General features: G+C 37.8%; 1 protein-coding gene across 2 annotated transcripts in view; it reads left to right on the top strand.

Moving 5' to 3' along the window:
• MEMO1 (mediator of cell motility 1) overlaps positions 1-13,496 on the top strand; it is a 129,881-nt gene that overhangs the window by 53,892 nt on the left and 62,493 nt on the right. For both annotated transcript variants that reach the window (XR_008664704.1, XM_055327040.1), the window contains exon 2: positions 3,553-3,634. Coding sequence is in view for 1 of the 2 variants with exons in the window: in XM_055327040.1 (XP_055183015.1) it covers positions 3,553-3,634 (82 nt within the window). In the remaining variant the exon portion in view is untranslated. The remainder of the gene's footprint in view (positions 1-3,552; positions 3,635-13,496) is intronic.

Below are 13,496 nucleotides of genomic sequence, written 5' to 3'. Positions count from 1 at the left end.
AAATCAGAACTTTTTTGTACTTTGACTTTTTACAGATGGACTGTTCATTATATGACTTGTTTATGTATATAGTCCTATTATGTACAGGGGGATATCCAAGCCAGTAGATATTTAATCTCAATGGATACCAGGGAAAAACAAATTAGAAGAAGTAAGGGGATACTATTTCATACCTATCATATTGCCAAAAAATAAAAAATTCTGACAGTATGAAATATTGGTAAAAATGAAGAGAAGTGGGAATTTTTAACCATTGCTGATGTTGTAAAAATATGAACTAAAACCTCCATTTCAAGAAGACCTTTCCTCAAAGGCAGAAGAGAAAGAAAATGATTTTTTTTTCTTGAATAAGCATTGAGCCAGAATGTGAAGTACATCACAGGCAATCTGCTAAGAGACTGCAGAGATCTAAAGAGAGCTTACCCTTTTATATGTCCAAGCAGATACAACCATTACATACATGTTTTCAAGATAAATTGAGAGCACTACTTAGCTCAAGTTGGGGGACTTAATAGCAAGATATCGCACCCATGCATCATTCTAAGTCACTTGGTAATTGGGATGACAATATGTATTTGTTAACTGGCTGAATGTGTATTTGTATTCTTATGATAGGAGGTAATTTTGCAGCTTGGAGTTAGGTGGCCAGCTAGTTAGGTTCCTGTCTTCCCACAGAAATTGACAAAAAGAGGGTATTCTCTCCCCTGGTGCAAATCACATTTCAAAGAGGTGATTACTAGGTCCTTGAGCTAGCCCTGGGTTGCTGTTAGTAGCCTGCTTGCTTTCTTATTTATGTATTATTTAAAGTAAGCTCCACACCCAATGTTGGGCTTGAACTCAGGATATTGAGATCAAGAGTTGCATGATCTACTGACTGAGCCAGCAGGAGCCCCTAGAAGCTTATTTAGCTTTTAAAAAGATTTACATATATTTCAGGATAGAGAAAGAATTTATAATTACAACTCTTCTAGAGAAAGTGCTCTAAGAAAAATATGGGGGTATCTTTTTTATCTACCTACCTACCTACCTACCTACCTACCTACCTACTTTAATTACTTAAAATAGGCTCCATGACCAATGTGGAGCTCGAACTTACAACCCCAAGATGAAGAGTCAGGTGTTCCACCAACTGAACCAGGCAGACATCCCATTCTTCCCTTACAATGAGAATTAAACTTCTCATTTTTTTATGCCCTTACACTGATGAGTAAATTGATTTGGCTACTTTACTGGGCAATTTGCAGTGTTCTGGTAGAGTTAAAGATGTGCATACTGTATGATCCAGTACTTTTATTTCTAGTTAAATCCCAGAAAAACTCTTAAAAAAAGAGATTTATTCATTTGAGAGACTAAGCAAGCAGGTGTGGTGGTGGTGGTGGGGGGGAACAGAGGGAGGGGGTGAGAGAGAATCCTGAGTAGACTTCCCACTAAGTGTGGACCCCAATGCAGAGCTCATCCCACAAACTTGAGATCATAACAGTGGAAATCAAGTTAGTTGCTCAACTGACAGAGCCAGCTGTGTGTCTACCAGAAAACTCGTGTAAGAGAGTAACATTGCATATTAACAGTGGAAATAGCAAATGTTTATGAATAGAGTGAATAGATACATTTTGGTATATTCTTAAGGTATAATACAGCATTGAAAGTGACTGAATTAGAGCTACAAAATCAACATGAGTACCTGTTATAAATAATATTATTAAATTATAGAACATGCACAGTATATTTATATAATATTTTTAAAACATTGGGGATCCCTGGGTGGCTCAGCGGTTTAGCGCCTGCCTTTGGCCCAGGGCGCGATCCTGGAGTCCCGGGATTGAGTCCCACATCAGGCTTCCAGCATGGAGCCTGCTTCTCCCTCCTTCTGTGTCTCTGCCTCTCTCTCTCTCTCTCTCTATGTCTATCATAAATAAATAAGTAAATAAATCTTAAAAAAAATAAAAACATGCAGAACAATCTATATTTTTATGGATATATTCATTAGTAAAAGTATAATGAACTGATAAACACCAAGATCAGAAAGTGGTTACCTTTTAGGAGGGAAATGTATAATGGGATCAGCAAGGTTTTCAAGTGTATCTGTAATACTTTATTTCTTAATAAACAAAGATCTTAAATAAGAATGTTAAAATTTATTAGGGGTGGGTAGGTACATTGGTGTTTGTTATTACCTAGAATCTTTTGTAATGTTTAAATATTTTATGATTAAATGCTTAAAAAAAGAGAGAGAAAAAAAAGGCCAGAAAAATCAGTGTTAGTTGGGGGGGAACTCAATCTACTTTTGTAATTGCATGCTAATGGTAATGATCTAGTAAAAAGGGACAAGTTAGTGCAGGTGACTGGGAGTGTTACCGGAGCAGAGTCCTTGAGAAGAAAAACAATGGGACCCAGTGCAGAAATAATTTGCTTGGCTTTTGATAGGAGTAAGGCCAGTGTGTTGACACAGGAGAGTAAACAGAATAAGTGGTAGGAAGAGGAAGTAGTTCTGTTCTGAATTTAGTATGACTAATGTCCAGGTTTGCCTAGGACTAAGAGGTTTCCCAATATGCAAGACTTTCAGTGCTAAACTGGGAAAGTCCTGGAAAAACAAGGATGGTTGGCCATCTTCTGATTTTCCTTGACAAAATGAAAAAGCAAGATCATCTGCTAGGAGTGAGAGGAGGATGAGGCTTTAAGGTAAATTGAGAAGCTATAAGAAGAAATTATCTTAAGGCTGGGAAAGCAAATTGACTAGGTTAGTATGATATACTTCTGAGCTTTGCTAAGGGTCTGCTGAAATTTATGGGTATAATATCAAAGGTCATGTGGTATTTTCTTGTCATCTCATTCAGCTCTACAGGTGAAGGTACTGTGTTAAATGGAAAGTTGGTTTTAACTGATTTGATTGTGATGAGGAAGAGTGAGGGCATAGGTAAGGAAATGATTATAGTGATGGATCATTAGCTTTCAGGCTGAGTAAGAGGTAGAGAAGAAGGGAGACGAAGGATAGTGGGAAAAATAGTTCCAAATCTTTTGGCAATAACAGATTTTTAGAAGTGAACTAGAAAGATAGGAAGTGAGGAGAGTGGGATGCTTGAAATTGAGATTTTTGACATGATGCAGTCACTGGTCATCAATGTGATTACCAGAATAGAGGCTGGAGTAGATAGAAGGAAAGGTTTTGGGTATGGGAATGATCACTCCATGGATGTGATATTAGTGATTAAGGCAAGTTTTGGTGCTCTGAAAACAATCACTCAAGTATTTTCATATGCCAACAGTCTTTTGTTTCTTGTGCCTCAAATCGTAGATTGTATTGTTGTTCTGGAATGAAGATGGGTGTAAATAAGTAAATGTATAAAAGCAGAATTTTTTTAATCAGTATGTGGCCTTATCTATGGCTTGTTTAGTAGTTGGTTAAGTTTCCAATGTTAATGTCCAAACTAATGATCCCACTGTCCATTAAGTTATTTTAGTCCCAAATAGGTTCAATAAGGACTTTGTGTCATGGATGATTATAGATGGTACATTTCTCTGCTAACTCCAACTTCCCTCTTTCTCTTTTTATAGGACCACAGCTGAATGCACAGCTAGAAGGTTGGCTCTCACAAGTTCAGTCTACAAAAAGACCCGCTAGAGCCATTATTGCACCGTAAGTTTTAAGGGTCTTTACCCAGAATGTTTCATATGTTAAGAATTAATATAGTATCTACAGATGGAACTAAAAAACTAAAAAACAAATGCTATGTTGAGCTGAAGAAATTATATATTATTTTCATTATTCCTTTAGCTTTCACTTTAATTTAAGGATAAAGGAATTTCTCAGGTACAGTAATTTTAAAATTTGATTTTGGTAGTAAAACTGACTTTTAAAGTGGAGGGTGATTTGCAGTGCATAAAGTTGGTGATTTCAGATTGATGTAACTGAGTAAGTTCTGTTTTAAATAGTAAAATGATCTACTTTAATTCAGCTGACTTTTTCCTTATAATGAAAAAGATGTGTTAATCATAACACCATGCAATATGGAGTAGCAACCAGATATTTGGGGAAGGGGTAGTGTTTTTTTGTTTTGTTTTATTTTAATGAAGAAAATGTTTTGTCTTTGAATCCTTTAGATTCAAAGGCTTTTTAGAACTACAAGTTAACAAATATAGTTAATGGTGTGGTCTGTATGTGATATGAATTCAGTTCATTTTGATTTGGTTTCCAGTGCTAACTTTCAAGACACATTTTTTTTTTTAAAGATTTTATTTATTTATTCATGAGAGAGACACAGAGAGAGAGGCAGAGACACAGGTGGAGAGAGAAGCAGGCTCCCTGTGGGGAGCCCAATGCGGGAGCCCGATGCGGGAGCCCGATGCGGGAGCCCGATGCGGGAGCCCGATGCGGGAGCCCGATGCGGGAGCCCGATGTGGGAGCCCGATGCGGGAGCCCGATGCAGGACTTGATCCTGGATCCCAGGATCATGACCTGAGCCAAAGGCAGCTGCTCATCAGAACACATTTTTTAAAGCACATGTTAACTGTTTTCTGAGAAAAGTAAAGGTTGGAGTTTGTCCCATTTCTTTCACAGCAATGTCTTTTATGTAACTTCGGTTGAGTTAGATTTGGTGCCCCAATAAAGAAAAAATAGTGAAAATAATAATAGCATCTACTTATTAAACAATATGAGAAATAAGTAAATACACATAAAGAGCCTACATTAATGTCTGACACATAATTAAGTATTCCACAAATGCTAGATATTTAATGTGCCAAACATTTTGTTAAATGCTCCATTTGTATGATCTAACTTGATCTCATTTAATAGATAAAGGAGGCTACTGTACCATTTCTAAGGTATGTGATAGACAAGTTCCTTAATCCCTTATGCTTTTGTCTTGTTGGTAAAATTGGAATATTTATAGTACCTCATATAGTTTTTTGATGATTAAATGAGTTAATCTTTAGAAAGTTTTAGTATAATAACTTAAGCTATTATTTATTTAGTCATTCAGCAAATATGTATGTACCCAGCTAAATGCCGGGTGTTCTTTTTAGTGCTGCTTTTTGTTTCAGTAAGGTTCTTTTGAGAGGTTTTATCTTATCCTTTTATTTGGGACATATTCCTATTTCCTCAGTTTGTTTGACTTCCCTGTGTTTGTTTCTATGTATGAGTCTTCAAAGAGTAGCCTTGTATAGGAGATGGACCTTATCTTTCAACCTGGCCCTAGCTCTTCATTGTCTCTGAAACCTTTGTGATTGTCTAAGCAGCCTGAGTTATTCTTGATAAGTCCCAGTTGTTGAGGGTGTGTCAAGACCTGTCAGTATTCTGAAGGAGGTGGATCTTAGGCACCCCCTACTTATGCGCTAATTAGAAGCCAGACCCTCAGGCAGCAGGTTTTAAAATATGCCAACATAGATAGTCCTGTGAGACTATAGTTGTAAAAACCCTGTTAGCCTCCAGACCAGGTAATCTAAAAGTGTCCTCTGGGGTGACATTGGCAAAAATCAGGGCTTCAGAGGAGTGTATAAGCTCCTCTCTGGGAGGTACTGGTGAAATGTAGTTAGATTACTACTAAGTGACTAACTACTACTACTAACTACAAGTAAGGCTTAGGGAGAGCATAAAGATGGTATCCCCTGGCCTCCTTTCCTTGAAAGCATCTTCACAGCCTCTAGATGTATGGCAAATGTGAAGTCTGCCCCTCAGGCTGAAGCTCTGGGACAAGTAAATAGGCTTGTTTCACAGAAAGACTAGGGATGTGTTTCAAAGTGCTGTCTCTGTGATGCCCTGGAGGTGATAGCTTGCCAAGAACTGTCTCTTCAATTGTTGCAGCCCTATTGGACCCAGGAACACAAGCTCCCCTGGCCACCAGAGCGGCTGATCAAGGAGTGTCCTCTGTGTAGACTTGCATGTGCCTGCCAGCTTTAGCAGGGCCACAGGAGAGCGCGTGGTTGGTGCAGACACAGCTTTTACAGGGCCGCAGGAGAGCACAGGGCTAGGTTGCCCCATGGGTGCCTCTGTCCCTGGAGAGAGTTGCAACAGGTCCCTGTCTCTCTGATGTTCTAAGATTAGTCAGTATCCTTCACATTTAGTCTAGGCACTTTTCAAATCGCTGCTTTTGTGCTGGTTTCCAGGGTGACATGAGTCTGCATGTGAGCCCTTTAGGAGAAGTATCTCAGTTTCCTATAGCTTTGGATTTCCTGGTTGTTTTGGGGATTCATCTCTCTGTTACACTTCTCAGGAATTGGTGTACCTGATGTGGGTTGTGAACCCTTCCTTCCTCAGGAAGAAACTCTGGGTTTGTGAGATGCCTCCTGATTGTGGGTCCCAGTGCCAGGGATGGGGTTCTGACAAGGCTGCATCCTGCCTTCTCTTCCCATCTTGATGTGACACTTCTATCATGCAAAGGAGGTATTCAGCTAGTTTTCAGGTCTTTTGCAGAGGGAACCATACCTTATGTAGCAGTAGATTTGGTGTGTTCATGGGAGGTGAGTTCAGGATCATCCTTTGCTGCCATCTTGGACTGCTCCCTAATGCTGCATTTTGAATAAACTAAAATTGCTACTTTTTTGGTGCTTACATTTTAGTACTTGGGAAAACAAACAGTAAACAAATAATTACAGGCATACATCAAAGATATTGTGGGTTTGGTTCCAGACGACTGCAATTAAACGAGTATTACAATAAAAAAAGCCAAATGAATTTGTTTCCTGGTGGATAAAGTTATGTTTACACTGTAATGTATTCTATTAAGTGTACAATAGCATTATTGTATGAAAACAGTGTATTATCTTAATTAGAAAATACTTATTGCTAAAAAATGTTAACCATTCAGTAAGTTATAATCACTGATCACAGATGGCCTTAATAATACAAAATGTTTGGAATATTGCAGGAATTACTAAAATGTGACACAGAGACATGAAGTGAGCAAATGTTGGAAAATTGGCACCAGTGGACTTGTCTGATTTGAGGTTACCACAAGCCTTCACAATTTGTTTTTTTTTTTTTTAAAGCAGTATCTGTGAAGCACAATACAGAAAAGGACAATAAAACAAGGCATGCCTGTATATTGTATCAGGTGCTAATGGATGCTAAGAATAATAAAGCTGATAAGAAGATTGAGACTGACAGTATGGGTAGGGACGTGCTAGTTTATGTAGGATAGTAAGAAAAGATCTCCCTGATAAGGTAACATTTGAGCCTAAATAATTCAAGAGAGAGATTATGCGGCTATTGAGGGAGGAGGTTTTCAAGTTGAGGAACTGCAAGTACAAAGGCTTTGCAGCAGGATATGCTTAGTGTATTTGAGGAAAAGTGAGGAGGATGGGGTAGCTGGAGTGGCATGTACAAGGAGAAGAGTCGTGGATGAAATAGGCAGCAAGAGCTCTCTCCTTGATTCATGGATAAGGGAGGGAAGTTTGTGTAATCCTTGATTGGCTGAGAAACAATGGATAAAAAAAAGAAACAATGGATTAATAGTCAATCACATCTTTATAGTGACTTGTGACATAGGTTCTATGTCATTCTCATCACTTTGCTGGTATTTGACTATTGCATGCTACCTTCCTAGTTAAAACTTGTTTCAAATGTAGGAACTGTGCTAAAACAATCTATAAAGTCAAGTTTAGTTATTCATGAAAATGTAGCTAGATTTATTTCCTTTTTATATTTAGCTTTTGGGTTGAAATTGGCAGTAGCCTGGGAAATGAAATGTTTGAGTCTAAGTCACAAGTATATGGATTTGTAAAAGATTTCCAAGTTACCTTGGGTTTTATTTATTTTTGAAATAACTCCTTTTATTTTTATTTTTTATTTTTATTTTTTTAAAGTTTATTTATTTTTATTTATGATGGTCACAGAGAGAGAGAGAGGCAGAGACACAGGCAGAGGGAGAAGCAGGCTCCATGCACCGGGAGTCCGACGTGGGATTCGATCCCGGGTCTCCAGGATCGCGCCCTGGGCCAAAGGCAGGCGCCAAACCGCTGCGCCACCCAGGGATCCCTCCTTTTTTTTTTTTTTAATGATTTTTATTTATTTATTCATGAGAGACACACAGAGAGAGGCAGAGACAGGCAGAGGAAGAAACAAGCTCCATGTAGGGAGCCCGACGTGGGACTCGATCCCGAGTCTCCAGGATCATTCCCTGGACTGAAGGCAGCGCTAAACCGCTGAGCCACCCAGGCTGCCCTACCTTAGGTTTTAAAATGAGTATTTGTAAATAGTTTTGGCTTTGGTCTGTGTGTTTCTGTTCTATAATGACTTTGTAATTATGTTTATGCATATGTAATACAATCTCCATTTTGTTAACATATGAAGACTTTAAATTATAGTCAAATTAATCTTAGTATATAGTGTCCAGAAGTAATTATTTTCCTTTCTAGAGTTTTGGGGTTTTTTTAGGTAGAAAAGCAACAACTAACATTTTATTGTTCTATAGGCACAAAAGGGTCTTTGTTAGAACATGCTTATCTAGTAATTAGAAAATTTAAGATTCCTACTTTTAATTCAAATCAAATCTATTAAACTTTTAAGATATTAAGTAATCTCTACCCCCAACATGGGGCTTGAACTCACAATCCTGAGATCAAGAGTTGCATGCTCTATTGTGAGCCAGTGAGGTTCTCCTAAAAAACATTCTTTAACTTTTATAAAATTTAGCTCTCTAGGACCAGCTTTTCTTAGATTTTTTTGCCTTCTTAGGCATAAATCATGTAAGGGGAGCCTTAAGAAACAAGTAATTCAGAACCTAGATAGCATACTTTTAAAACTGCTTAAACAGATTGCTTGTTTGTATATTGATGTATATAGTAAATAGAATAATGTTGTTAGAGAATAAATATTGGCCCATAAACCAACTAATGATCAATCTTAATGATTCTAATCTGTATGGCATATAGGCATCTTTGAATTAAATTCAAAAGGATTTAATTTGATTTAAAAATGCCCTTTGGTTGAATTTAGGACAACCTTACTGTCTTGAGGTGTAGGAAACAGTATGTTGCCCAGAGATATATTGAAATGATCTCATGAACTAGGGTTCCAAAAGCCTTCCTACTATGACTGCCAGACACCTTAATGCCAAAATTGTTATCTTGCACTATGTAGGATTAACTTAGCAACCCTTGGAATGGAACTATATGTTCAGTATGCATCACTTAAGAAACCTCTTATTGAATATAAAAATACAATCAGATAATTGGAAGGGGGCTTACTTAGAGTAAAGCAGATACTATGGTTATTGAAACCTGCCTCATACATTTAAACCAGAGTTTGATTTGTTAGTAGTGAACCTAATAGTAGTAGTATGGAGTAAAGGATACTTTCACTTTTCATTGTATACCCTTCTTTATGGTTTGACTTTTTTATACTGTGTGCATGTATTATTTTTAATATAAAAACTTAGTTAAGTTTTGAAAACTTAAAAGCCAGGAAACATTTATATAGAAGACCAGTTTACATATAGTGAAATATACCTGTTGAGCTCTACCAGTGTGGTGACACAGTGAATCTAAATAAATATAGTTAATTTAAGTTCCTGCAACTTGTTTATTTCTAGTCCTTGTTTATTTTAAGCAGTAGGTTATTCATGGCAGTATTTCAGGTCCTGTATATTCCAGCAGTAAAACAATCTGGATATGCAACATTATGGTTAGTGTATTCTTATTTGACTTGAATAACTTTAATAACTTTCCTTAGTTTATAATACTGTTTGCTTAATATTTGTGAGATTCTAAACATGTTGTAAAAATAAAGTAGTCTGAATAATTACTTTCTAACCTGGACATTTTTGAAGATACAATTATCTAATATTCTTTTAATGAAGCAGGAATCTTGAGGGCCCTTGAGGAATGCCTATGGAAATAAGAGAATGAAAGATGAGGTCCAGTGAAACTAAATGGAGAGTGTCATTGTGAGGCTGCTGCTTTTGGAGGCTGCTTGAGCCAGTTGTTCAGGTGGATTCCAGATACTAACAAGTGTTTTTAAGTTTAGTTTCTAGCTTTCTAGATCATAGTTTACTGTAAGTAGATCTTAAAGACTTTTCTTACTCTTTCATCTGGTCCCATCTTCTCATTTCATTTAGTCCAATCTTTTTATTTTGCATTTTTGCCACTATTAAGTAGAACTAGGACTATGAGAATCTGATTTTGTTGAATCCAAGTGTGTGTGGGGTGTGTGTGTGTCTCTGTGTGTGTGTGTTTTAAATTGTTCTCTATATCCTCTTTGATGAAAAGCCTCTCAGAGAATGTTTGTAGACTCTTGGCATTCACACTTTATGCAATTCACCTATAACCTTGAAGGTCTCAGAATGAACAAGTGAAAGTCCATGTCATGTAGTAATTGGTAATCTTCCTGACATAGGAATTTAAATTATTTAAATTATACCCACACTGCAAGGTTGCTGTGGGAACTGTCATTTAACTAGTGAGTGACCATGGACAGTGGCTTTGTATCCTCATTTGATTGCAGCTCTGTATAGGGCACAGAAATTAGGAAGGTTAGGAGCTAGACTTGGTGATATAAAGGGTCTGCTGTGTAAGAGTAAAGGGAAAAGCAAAATATTTTGTTACAGGAAGGATCAGTTTTTAAAGGCATGGTTTTAGACTAATGAGAAATGATAGGCATTAAAGTATAATTTTGAATTTGCCTTCATTGAGGTTACATTGGGAACCAGAGTGACCTGGAAAAACTCTCAGGGATGACTTTGCATTAAGGTTATAAGAGCTTGGGATCCCTGGATGGCGCAGCGGTTTGGCGCCTGCCTTTGGCCCAGGGCGCGATCCTGGAGACCCGGGATCGAGTCCCACGTCGGGCTCCCGGTGCATGGAGCCTGCTTCTGCCTGTGTCTCTGCCTCTCTCTCTCTTTCTCTGTGTGACTATCATAAATAAAAAAAAAAAAAAAAAAGAATTTAAGGTTATAAGAGCTTGTGAAAGACTGATTAGGATACACTTTTATGATGTGTATTCAGGTATCTGTAGAGCTCACATTTTCAATGCTCTTATTATTATGCACAAAGAAAAAAAAAAACCTTAGATGTTCCCATAGTGAACACTCACTTTATTATGAGTGATCTCTTAATGAAACATTGTTTCCACAAATATGTAGAAAGATTCTTATTAGCAAGAAAAGGGTCTAGGAGCAGAGGATTAGTGCTGAGATTTGATGGTTATTACCATGACTCTCTTCATTACCATGTATCTGGGCCAGGATAAAGGAAAGTATAGAAATTTTTTTTTAAAGAGATTTTACTTATTTATTCATAAGAGACGCAGAGAGAGAAGCAGGCTTCATGCAGGGAGCCCAATGTGGGACTCGATCCCGGGACTCCAGGATCATGCCCTGGGTCAAAAGTAGGCGCTCAACCACTAAACCACCCAGGTGTCCCTAGAAATTCTTTTCTTTGGCTATAATCATAGTCCTTTCATGAAGTAGAGTTTCTCATTATGTGGGCTAAGAGGGATGGTACACTTAATGATTTTTAAAAATATACTCTGCAATATATTCTCTATTAAGATTAAAACTCTCTCTCCCTTTTTTGCAACCATTCTGTCTTTGTTTCAAGCAGGCTTTTAAGTCCTCAACTTCAGAAAGGACTGAAACCATGAAATCTGAGTTCTATTATAAAACATATTTACCTTAGTTAATCATGTTTTCTTTTTTTTTATCTTTTCTTTTTTTTTTAATTTTAAATACTTCCTTTTTTTTAAGATTTTACTTATTTATTCATGAGAGACACAGAAAGAGAGGCAAAAACACAGGCAGAGGGAGAAGCAGGCTCCATGCAGGGAGCCTGATGTGGGACTCAATCCCGGGACTCCAGGATCATGCCCTGGGCTGAAGGCAGGCGCCAAACCACTGAGCCACCCAGGAATCCCTAATAATGTTTTCAAAAGCACCCACTTTCCCTACAGTCCTATAGGATATATGGTATTCTTCTAGTTATAAGGTTGTTGATTTTCCTACCCCACGGAAACCTTTCCTTGTTCCTTAAAATAGATAGAGGTTAAGAATGGGTTCTGGAACTCTACTGCCGACCTTGAAGTCCTGGTGTAGTCAATATTTGTGTGACCTTGAGGAAGTTTCTTAACCTTTCTGCTTTTGTTTCTTCATCTATAAAAGAAAAACAATAATTCCTATCTTGTAAGGTTGGTGTGAGGACTAAATGAGCTACTAATTTGAATAATGTGGATGAGGGACACAGAGTAAGCTTTCAGTAAATGTTAGTTATTACCATTATCATAATTGCCCTCTACCCTCTCCTCTTCCTTGTCCCTCTGTACCTACTTGGTCACTAAGATATGTCAGGTTTTTTTTTAGACTGTAGAACATTCATGTCTCATTTCCTGCTGGCACTGGGACCTTTCTAGACCATGACTTTTACTACCTCAGGCCACAGCACCACTTAACAACTCCTGCCTCTGATCTCTGATCTCATGTTTTTCAGTACTAGACTAATAACAGTTTTGTATTGTCACTACCTTGCTCCAGAATATACAGGAGTTTTTTAGTTACTTGTTTTATCAAGTCTGACTGTGGCGTAACACTACTTATTTCACTCAGGCCAGTCTCATATTTTCTCACCTACATCATGTACTTGGACATTTGCTCATGTTCTTCCTTCAACCTTTATGCTCTTCCTTTGTGCCTTTACCTCTCTACTCTTAGTATTTCTATTCTACTTCAATAATCCAGTGTTTCTAAGATGACTTTATGGCTTTTAAGAACTGTGCTTAGGTAGGCACAGGATTGGACTGATTGAGACAAAGACTGAGAGATCAGAGTGTGGACTGGGGATCAGAGCCTTTAAATTCAAGAATGGCAAATAGGAGTTAAGCCTGAGAAGCAGATCTAAGATGGAAGGACCAACTTAAACGACAAGGGTTGGGACGGGAAGGGATAGTGACAGCTGAGAGCAAAGCAGTTATTGAAAACATGACATATTGTTCTGCAGGTTTGAGACAGACCAGGTTAGATCTTGATGGATCAAGTGGTTTTTAAGGCCCACATGGCTGGACAAGATAGCATATTTATGAATTTGACAAGAGGGAGCCAGTAATGTTATGATCAGGAGCAGCTATTAGGAATCTGAAATAGTCAGTCTTGGGGTGTTGGGCACTGGAAGACTGGGGCCATAACTGGAAAAAAATTTGAGCCCCTGGTTAGGCCAGAATATTAATCAGCAAAACTGAATGTGCCTGAGCTATAGAACAACTTAACATTTCTTCTGGCTAAGATTAGAACTGTGTTGTGAGAATAGTGCTATACTGAAGCAACTTGATAGGCTCTCTTGCTGGATTTATGGATAGAGTGACTACCCCTAATCCAACCAACAAAGCCTTCAGTGGTTTCACTATGCTCAGTGTGGATTCCGTATTCCTTACCTCTTGATTAAGCATACTGCTATCCCATATTGTTGTGATTGACTTAAGTGAATCTCTTTTTCTCCATTCATAGCTTAGGTTAGATCAAATGGTGATCCTTTTAAAAAAGAGCTTTATTGTAGTAAGATTAACATATGGCTGCATA

This window comes from Nyctereutes procyonoides, unplaced genomic scaffold (genome assembly GCF_905146905.1).
Source record: "Nyctereutes procyonoides isolate TBG_1078 unplaced genomic scaffold, NYPRO_anot_genome, whole genome shotgun sequence".
Lineage (NCBI taxonomy): Eukaryota > Metazoa > Chordata > Mammalia > Carnivora > Canidae > Nyctereutes > Nyctereutes procyonoides.
Note: the sequence above shows the minus strand (reverse complement) of the source record. Positions and strands in the feature narration are given on the sequence as shown.